The sequence below is a fragment of the Carcharhinus amblyrhynchos genome, chromosome 3 (assembly GCF_965287045.1).
Source record: "Carcharhinus amblyrhynchos chromosome 3, sCarAmb.v2.hapA, whole genome shotgun sequence".
NCBI lineage: Eukaryota > Metazoa > Chordata > Chondrichthyes > Carcharhiniformes > Carcharhinidae > Carcharhinus > Carcharhinus amblyrhynchos.
In genome coordinates this window covers 129353091-129363773 of record NC_137326.1, presented here as the reverse complement: position 1 = coordinate 129363773, position 10683 = coordinate 129353091, and the positions used below count along the sequence as shown (strand labels likewise).

At 40.8% G+C, this 10683-nt stretch overlaps 1 protein-coding gene across 1 annotated transcript in view; it reads right to left on the bottom strand.

Annotated features, from left to right (window-relative positions):
• LOC145341126 (thioredoxin reductase-like selenoprotein T) overlaps positions 1–10683 on the bottom strand; it is a 34495-nt gene continuing 23812 nt past the window's right edge. The window contains exons 4-6 of the mRNA XM_080186000.1: positions 6881–6968; positions 3664–3818; positions 1–2228 (exon numbers count right to left, since the gene is read on the bottom strand). Coding sequence (XP_080042126.1) covers positions 3700–3818; positions 6881–6968 — 207 coding nt within the window. The 3' untranslated portion in view covers positions 1–2228; positions 3664–3699. The remainder of the gene's footprint in view (positions 2229–3663; positions 3819–6880; positions 6969–10683) is intronic.

Sequence of the window (10683 nt, the reverse complement as noted above, 5' to 3'; positions counted from 1 at the left end):
TGCAGTCTTCTTCAGTTTACTTATTTTAGAAAAGTCACCATAATGAAGCATCTTGGTGAAAACAATGCCTCGTGTCTCAAAAGCAGACTTTATTGAAAGGTTTTGTGAAGAAATTTACTAAGGATGACATTTTGCAACTTGTTCTGCAAAAGACGAGAACTCAAAACAACAAGATAATCGAGATGGTTTTGGCGAGACAAAAACGTTATTTCAGATAAAGCAGAGGGGAGAAAACTGTAAGCAAACTGCCAAGGAGAGCAACACAACACATGAATGTTCAAAATACACTCAGTCGACAAGACATTCGTACATCATATGAATTCAAAGATTTAAAGCATTTCAAATCTTGCAGCAGTATTAGGAATAATGACACTTTTTTCTCATTTATATGCAGAACTATGACCAAAGGGATTTTTTTTTTAAAAAGGAAAGGTATCAAATACTCTTTAAAAATAAAGTGCATTTTCTAATGGATTTAAGATAGTACAGAATGCAAAGATACATATTGTTTGAAATCATCTATATTGATGAAGAAAATATTGTACAGCAAGTAAAGTCAAGCTGCAAAAGTCGCATGCTGGCGATCTCATCTCAAGTCTTTCAGCACAGTGACCAAGTATAAAACAATTTGTTTGAAAATCTGATACATCAGGATCATACTGATTTTACTGCAAGAGGAATATCTTTATGACCGGTGACACAATTTGTGATGTTTATCCTTGCTCCTCACCATCATCATTACTCCACCAACCCACCTCCTCAAAAAAAACTTAGATGGCGGGGAGAGAAGATTTGTTGAGAATTTATGACATTACTAGACATGGTGTCCAGGGGCTGCTGAGGTTTCTTTCCATTTATCTCTCAAATGTGTAGTGAGTGGTAACCAATAATTCACTGAATTGACTTATTTTATATTCCATTTGATACTGCAAATTAATAGACTGTCAGAAGGTGGTCTAGGGTATTAGAAATATTCAAGATATTTAACTGGGACATCTCAAAGTTCGAGATATTCAGGGAATGTTGTGGGTACCTCCACATCCGACAAAACATCAGATGTGAATCAGGAGATTCACAATGAAATATCCGATGCATTGGCAAAAGTTCATATCAAATTCTGCCACAGTACACAAATAATCAAAAGCAGACGGGAAAACAAAATCCCAAAGCGTTAGCAGTAACATTATCAAATTGACTTTTGGCCAACCAAAATGTGTCCTCCACTTTATTTCAAATAGATTTCAGAAATGCTGGCCTCGTGTGATTTTCTTTATTGTTATTACCTTGCTAACGAGTTCAATAGCCAGTTTACAGTTAATCTGAACTTGTCAAGGACTAATTGTGCATTCCAATTAGCTGCAAGGGATTTTTCTTCCTCTCCTCCATTTAAATTCCAATTTCAACTTCTAACACCAAAGTGTGTTAAAACTTGGTATTTTGATTCTTACACCTGTTGGCTTTCCTATTCTCTAAGCTCAGGTTATATTATTCCATTTGCAATCAAAGACATGCTTGGACTGACTTTAGGCAGCATTCCACCAGTAATAATCTTCCCACCTGGCTAGTTACACCTTCTGAAGCAAGACTGAAACAATTAAATCCCAAGTTTGGTTTTTAAAAAAGATAAATGGAAATTGCTGTTTGCTCTATCGTATGAAAAACAGTGTTCACACTACTTGGAAGCTCTGGGATAGGGCATAAAAAAAAAGCATTTTCCTTGTTGGCAAATATTTCAGGGTATGGTTTCAAATTAACAACACTTGCATTGGGTGCAAGATAAACTTTAGCCGACTAGAGTGGACTTGAATAGATTTTCATCCGGACTACAGGTTAAAACGCACCTGCATTTAAATTATAATTAAATTCTAAATTACAATATCAAACATAAAATTTATAGTATACCACTCATTTAAAACACAAAATAACAGAACTGTTATTTGCCATCTGTATTATTTCATTAAATGTTGCCACAAAGTCATATTAAATTACATATAAAAAAAGAAACTATGTTCATATTACAATTTGATATATGTGCAGTACACTACAAGGTGAACATGATCAGAGTATCCAAGCACTGAAGTCCTTTCCATTTTTAAGAGAAGGTTTTCGAAGGCTCGGTAGGACTGATGTGAGGAACATCCAGACCGCACAAACAGTCAAAGCTGCTTTAAGTGCAGTCCTTCATAGCCATCAGTCTTACCCTTGTTAGAAAACATCCGCTAAAATACCTGCAAGGTTAAAAGATAGAGTAAGAAATTAGAACTTTTGACTTGCACCTTTCAATAACTGAGGCTGCACAATTAGTTACGTGCACTCTGAAATACAACAGCGTTTTTAGTGCCTGTAAATGATGATGAGATGCCAATAGCTAGTTAAATATTTCAATTATATAAAATATCACCTTTCTTTAATGCAGATCATTTCTCATGCAATTGCCCCAGGTTTGCAAATCAACTATCAGCTTAGTTCAACTAGTATCATGGTCACCTCTGGATCACATGCAGTGGGTTTGACACTCACTCGGTTATGAATCTAAGTTAGTGCAATGCTCAGTGCTAAGTGATTTTACATGCTGTTCTTTGGATAAAACACTAAAAACCTGGTCAGCCTGATTATCATAGAATCCCTACAATACAGGAGGCTAGGCCATATTCGCGTAATTTCACACTGCTAATCCCCCTGACACTAGGGTCAATTTAGCATGGCCAATCAACCTAACCTGCACATCTTTGGAGTGACAGAGAAAACCGGAGGAAACCCACGCAGACACAGGGAGAATCTGCAAACTCCACACAGTGACCTGATGCTGGAATTGAACCCAGGTCCCTGACGCTGTGAGGCAGCAGTGCTAACCACTGTGCCATTAGGAGAACCGTAAAACATTCATGGCAGCATTTGAAAATCAGGAAGCTGCTCCTGGGTCTGAACCAATGTCCTTCCCAAATATGATCAGCAAAATTAAAATAACTGGTCATTCATCTCCTGTTTATTGTTCCATTCCGCTAGGTGGGACCTTCAATTGGCCTGTGTTCTGCAGCCTGGGTCAAACTATCCCATGACTTGGCCTCCATAGTCCCTGCAAACTGATTTCAAGATTCAAGCTCCCTACAGTCAACTATCGCATGTTTGACCACGCCTTTAAATGTTTTCCCTATTACGCAAGATGATTTCAAGATTCTCATACCCCATGACAGCCGTGCCTACTCAACCTGTTTTGTCAACAGTGATTTATTCATTGTCCCACCACCTCCCCCTCCTCAACGCCATTCATGACCACTCATTTAATCAGATCCCCATTGACGTCTCTGTCTCAACACCACGCTCCCTACAGTCAACTATCGCATGTTTGACCATGCCTTCAAATGTTTTCCCTATTGCGCAAGATGATTCCTCCCACTCAAAATCCAATTATTTTCTCTCCTTCCTTGCAAACAGAAAAATATTCCTATAACTGAGAAATGCTATAGAAATACAGGGTAGATCACTTTTTCAAGAAGTTTTGTTTCATTTATACCCAAGGGAGTTGATGATAAAAAGTAACATCAGTAAGTATCCAAAAACTAAATGGTAGTTAGGATGAAATGGATGTTCTATTTAAAAGATATTTCTCCAAATATAATTCATACAATAAACTTTTTTGTTACATCTGACAAGATTACTCACAGAAAGGCTTTCCAATGCCTTAAGATCTAACTAAGATCAATGAAGTGGGATTGAATCCATGTGTACATTGAGTTTCATTTCATTGTCCAGAATCTGCACAAGTTGTTGCATGGATGGAAGATGGCCAGACTCGAGTTTGGACCACACTGGGACATCTAAAAAAAAAAGAACAGAATAAAAAGCATGTTAAACATTAATTATCAACACTTTGGATATGACCAGGAGAACTTCAGACCTGGGAGGGCAAGTAGTCCAAATCTACAAAAAAAAACAAAAAGCAAAATGTACAAATCCTATCCCTAAATACAAGCACAGGGTATTGTAATTGATGAAAGCTATTTTGTGAAGTTTTTGGTTGAGTTTGAGGTCTAGCTTTGTTGTGTGAATCAAACATTATGTACATCAAACATCACCAAGAATGGTCCCATTCACGAGGGGAATTGCTGCTGAGGGCTGTGATTCTGTCTGATCATATTACTATTGTGTATTCAGGAAACTTTGCTCGTTAGTTTATGCTAATATAGTGGAACATGTTGGAACACATTTATCACACAACTGAACATAATTCCTCACAAACAATACAGACATGACTTCATGAAGAAGGTATCCATGATTGGTTACCTGCACCAGTACGCAGGCACACTTTGTATAAATAATCCGAAAATCCGTTTGAATAGTGTTCTGCAACTGACACCCTGGGTGGCATTTCTGCATTGATGATATGTTCTCCTTTAAATGTTGCACACAAGTTCACTTATATTATTATACACAATAGGCAATTTTTCAATTTAAGTTCAATCTTAAGTGTAGAACAAAGAAAAATCGGAGCTCTCCTGATATGCAAAAGGTGGGGGGAAACTGAGTCTCGTCTTGGTGCCTTCAGACAACTCCAAGCACCTGGGTCAAAGAACAAAAGAAAATTACCACACAGGAACAGGCCCTTCAGCCTTCCAAGCCTGCACCAACCATGCTGCCCAACTGAACTAAAACCCCTACTCTTCCAGGGCTGTATCCCTCTATTCCCATCCTACTCATGTATTTGCCAAGATGCCCCTTAAAAGTCACTATCGTATCTGGTTCCCCTAGCACCTCTGGCAACAAGTTCCAGACACCCATCACCCTCTGTGTAAAAAACTTGCCTTGTACAATTGCTTTAAACCTTATCTCTCACACCTTAAACCTATGCCCCCTAGTAATTGACTCTTCCACCTTGGGAAAATGCTTCTGACTATCCACTCTGTCCATGCCCCTCAGATTCTCGTAGACTTCTATCAGGTCGCCCCTCATCCTTCGGAAATGTGATTTCCAAAAAAACAGACAGCAGTTCCTGAATCCATCATCCCTCACAGTATTGCCCTAATCAGCATGATAGTGGACAGAAAGAATCAAAAGAGCAGCCAGTGGCTTTCCCATAGTGGCATAAAAATTACAATGGCCAATAAGGTAAACAGCCAAGATTCCTGAAATGAGATTTATCCTAAACCCATAAAAATGTCATTCTGAGAAAACAAAGCTTGCCTCCGCTACCTCCCAACTTAGACAGTATCCATCCACCACTTTCACTGCTGGTAATCAGCTGTTCCTTCTATATTACTCCTGTTTTGCTATAGTTATTAATGTATTTCTGTGAATATTTAAGATAAACACATCAAGCAACAACAGTTGACTATGCAGAATTGTGGGTTCAGCAGAGAAAATATCAATAAAAGTAACTTGAATCACGGAATCCAACAGTGCAGAAGGAGGCCATTCAGCCCACTGAGTCTGCACTGACCACACTCCCACTCAGGCCCTATCCCCACACCCAACATATTTACCCCGCTTATCCCTCTAACCTATGCATCCCGGACACAAAGGGGCAATTTAGCATGGCCAATCAACCTAACCTGCACATCTTTGGAGTGTGGGAGGAAACCGGAGCACCCGGACGAAACCCACACAGACATGGGGAGAATGTGCAAACTCCACACAGACAGGGACCCAAGCCAGGAATCGAACCTGGGTCCCTGGTGCTATGAGGCAGCAGAGCTAACCACTGTACCACCATGCCGCCCACTCTTGATGAAATGGGATCTATTGTCACAGTGGTAATGTGCCAATGTAGAGGCCTTAAATATCAAAGAATTTTACTTTAATTACTTGGCACACAGCTATTAGTCCATTCTATTAGCAACAGTGTGCAAGTCAATGTGTCCTGTTTATTGTTCTAAATTACTAAAGAAAATCAGAGATAAAATGGAAAATCTCTGCTTGTAATCTCTCGATCATCATTTGATATCGAAATTGTTTCCAAGGAGTTGAAGGGTAAAAAATGTAACAGTTCTGTTCAAACAAAGAAAATGATAAAACAAGCTTATCTATATTTATGAGAACAGGGGACGTTGGAAACATTCAGCAGGTCTGTGAGCATCTATCAGGAGAGAAACAGGGTTAATTAACGTTTTGAATCATAGACTCTTTGTCAAAAATGAAAGGATGGATTATATTTATAGAAACAGCAACAAAAAGCAGCAACTTTAAGAAATGACAGATGCCCTATGAGAGGGGGACGGGATATTTTGTACTGAGACAATACATGTTTGGAATATTAAAAAAAAGAGTGGTTTAAGATGGAAGAGAATAATCAATCTAAAATTGCCAAACTCAACATCGAGTCCCAAAGGCTGTAACGTGCCAAATCTGGCAAAATTTGTGATTCAAACTGCTATTAGTATTTTCCCTTTCTCATTTCTGGGATTTTTTAAATGGTGTTTTTAAAGTTCATTTATCAGTATCATACATAGGCTTACATTAACACTGCAATGAAGTTACTGTGAAAATCCCCTAGTCACCACACTCCGGTGCCTGTTCGGGTACACAGAGAATTTAGCATGGCCAACGTACCTAACCAGCACGTCATTCAGACTGTGGGATGAAACCGGAGCACCCGGAGAAAACCCATGCAAACATGGGGAGAATGTGCAGACTCTGCACAGACAGTGACCAAGCCAGGAATTGAACCCAGGTTCCGATGCTGTGAGGCAGTATGTCACTGTGCCACCTGTGTTAAAATTACTTAACAAAAGATATTGCTGCCCAGTTTATGTTCACCTGTGTTTCTCACTGAAGTGCAATTTAGTTCAGCTTTAGGGTTTGTTTTTAAAAATTTGCCGAATTGCCATATCTAAATAGGAAACAAATGCAGTAAAGATACAGTAGTGCCAATGCTATTACTTACCATTTAATGTAATCTCAAATGCACCAGTAGACATACACTGATTTTCAATCATGTTACTAAGGAAGAACACCATCATACATGCATAGATCTAAATAAAAAAGTAAAATGAAATCAGTTTAGGTGCAATGGCTATTTTGAAGTAGTTCTTAATATCCATTACATTTCACAGCTACATTTTTTTTTTAAGCAGTTTAGTGTTGTCTGAAGTCAGGCTAAAAATAAGCACTGAAACAGAAAATCCAATGATTTATTGGGATTATATGTACTGCAGAAGGCAAATTAATGGCACTAATAATAGGGAGAAGGAGGGTATGAGGGAATCCAGAACAGGCTATTTAGAGTAGACTACTGGTTTGAATCTAAGGCTGTGCTGTATCACCTCAGTCAATGATGCAGCAATTGGTGTCAATATTTCAGGGTTGACAAAGAAAATCAGCCCAGGAACCTGCTTCAAATGACATTACCCTGACTCCTGTGAGACAGGGTTCAGCTGTCAGCACTGTGCTCAGCTATGAGGCCATTCCCCAATAATCAGCCTCACACATTGAGTGACCACCTAGACAGTGAAAGAATAATGGTTTCCGCTGTAACTGTCCTTCAAGCACCTTCAGCGGTATTCAGTGGGTTGAGGAAAGGGTGAGAAAGAAAAAAACTGGGAAGAATATCAGAGTATATGGGGTCACATTTTGATAACCTAAATGCATTAAACTCAGAGAAGTCTTGGCACAAAGGCATCCCACAGATGAAGCTGTCCAGAATTACAAGATATTTTGTTTTATAGGAAGATTTCATAGAATCCCTACAACACAGGAGGCAGCCATTCAACCCTTCAACTCTGCACCGACCACAATCCCTCTCAGGCCCATTCCCTATAACCTCATGTATTTACCCTAAGCAGCCCCCCGACACTAAGGGACAATTTAGCATGGCCAATTTACCTAACCCGTACATCTTTGGACAGTGGGAAGAAACTGGAGCACTGGAGGAAACCCAAGCAGACACAGGGAGAATGTGCAGACTCCACAGATTCAGTGACCCGAGGTCAAGATTCATACTCGGGTCCCTGGCGCTGTGAGGCCAGTGTTAACCACTGTGCCACCCTATACGTTCTGTCAAATAGGTCCGGAACCAAATGTCAAGTATCCTTTAAACAGTATTTAAATTCCATCAAAAAACTTTTCACATAAATAATTGCATACACTCTCTTCTGTAGTGGTCTATTTTGTTCAAGCATCAAATGCAGGCACCATCCAGTGGCAGGGAACAGCAGTAAACTTTTAGGATCTACTCAGTTCAGTATTGTTCAGCTTCCACAAACACAAACTGCTCTGGTTTTTAAAGAGTAATGATCATGCAGGCAGCCCTACCATTAACCACCGATTGTGGCAGCAAAAGAGATCAAGTTTGCAGCTATGGTGAGCAAATGTTTTATTCATTCATGAGATGTGGGCATCGCTGGCTAGACCAGCACCCCCAATTACCCTCGAGAAGATGAGCTGCCTTCTTGAATCACTGCAGTCCCTGTGTAGGTACACTCATATTAGGAGGGAATTCCAAGATTTTGACCCAGGAACAGAGACACCTTTCCAAATCAGGATGGTGGGTGGCTTGGAGGGAACCTCCAGGGGATGGTGTTCCCATGTGTCCACTATCCTTGTACTTTCTAGACAGTGGTGGTCATGGGCTTGGAAGAGGTTGTCTAAGGAACCTTGGTGAGTTCTTCACAGTGGTTAAACACTGCTGCCACTGTGCATCAGTGATGGTGGGAGTAAATGTTTGTGGAAGGGGTACCAATTGAGCACGTCCTGGATGATGTTGAGCTTCTTGAGTGTTGTTGGGAGCTGCACTCATCCAGTTAAGTGGAGAGTATTCCATCACCACTCCTGAGTTACAATCTGAAAGGGTGATCATTGCAGAAACCCTAAGAACATAAGAACATAAGAAATAGGAGCAGGAGTAGGCCATCTGGCCCTTCGAGCCTGCCCCGCCATTCAATAAGATCATGGCTGATCTGTCGTGGCTCAGTTCCACTTTCCCGCCCTCTCCCCATAACCCTTAATCCCCTCTCTTATCAAAAACCCATCAACCCGCTTCTTAAAAATATTTAGCGAGGCAGCCTCCACCACTTCAACGGGCAGAGAATTCCAGATATTCACCACCCTTTGAGTGAAGAAGTTCCTCCTCAACTCCGTTCTAAACCGCCCCCCCTTTATCTTGAGGCTGTGCCCCCTAGTCCTACTGTCTTTTTTGAGCGGGAAGAGTCTCTCCACCTCTATCCTATCCATCCCATTCATCATCTTATACGTCTCAATGAGATCTCCCCTCATTCTTCTAAACTCTAACGAGTACAAGCCTAGTTTATTCAGCCTCTCCTCATAGCTCAATCCCCTCAACTCCGGTATCAGCCTAGTAAACCTCCTCTGCACTCCCTCCAAGGCCAAAATATCCTTGCGCAGGTGCGGTGCCCAAAACTGCACACAGTACTCCAGCTGCGGCCTCACCAATGCCCTATACAGCTGCAGCAAGACCTCCCTACTTTTATATTCAATCCCCCTCGCTATGAAGGCCAGCATCCCATTCGCCTTCCTGACCACCTGCTGCACCTGCAGGCTGGGTTTTTGCGACTCATGCACAAGGACCCCGAGGTCCCTCTGCACCGTCGCCTGCTGCAGTTTTTCGCCACGTAAGTAATAGTCCTTCCTACCATTCTTCCTACCAAAGTGGACCACCTCACACTTGCCAACATTAAATTCCATTTGCCATTTCCTGGCCCATTCGCCCAGCCTATCCAGATCCTTCTGCATATTTTCATATGCATATCCCTCATCATATTTTTTAAATATTTTGGATTTGGTCATCCAAGGTTTATGGAACAAGAGCTGAAAATTAGGCTGGGGAACTTGCTTTAGGCTGGCAAAGAGATGATGGACCAGGTGGTCTCCTCTGTGCTGTAAATTTTCTAAGTTTCACAGGTGGACAGGGTGGTGAAGAAGGCATTTGGCATGCTTTGTTTCATTGGTCAGAATATTGAATACAGGAGTTGGGATTTCTTGACGAAGTTGTACAAGGCATTGGCAAGACCACACTTGGAATACTATGTACAGTTCTGGTCACCCTATTATAAAGGATATTATTAAACTAAAAGAGTTCAGGAAAGATTAACTAGGATGCTACCAGACTTGATGGTTTGAGTTATAAGGAGAGGCTGAATAGACTGGGATTCTTTTCCCTTGATGCGTAGGAAGCTTAAGGGGTGATCTTATAGAGGTTTATAAAATATTGAGGGGCATAGATCAGATAGGTAGTCAATATCTTTTCCCAAAGGTAGGGGAGTCTAAAACTAGAGGGCATAGGTTTAAGGTGATTGGGAAGAGATACAAAAGAGTCCATAGAGGGTGGTGAGCATCCGAAACAAGCTGCCAGAGGTAGCAGTAGAGGCGGGTTCAATTTTCTCTTTTAAAAAACATTTCGACAGTTACATGGGTCAGATGGGCAAAGAGGAATGGGAGCCAAATGCGTGCAATTGGGACTAGCATGGTGGTCAATAAAAAGGCAGCATGGACAATTTGGGCCAAAGGGCCTGCTTCCATGCTGTAAACATCAATGACTCTATGACCTCAATACTGTAATAATGGCTTTGTTAAAGATCATAATTTTCAGCCATCTACTTTGGATCATTTCATGAGATTGGTGGTCCAGTGCACTGGTTACCAACGTTCTAATTCCTGCATCATTGCTAAACTGCAAAGGAGTTGTCAAGTAGTTCTAGGTACGACTTCATAGTGAGCTTTTATCTAACTGCC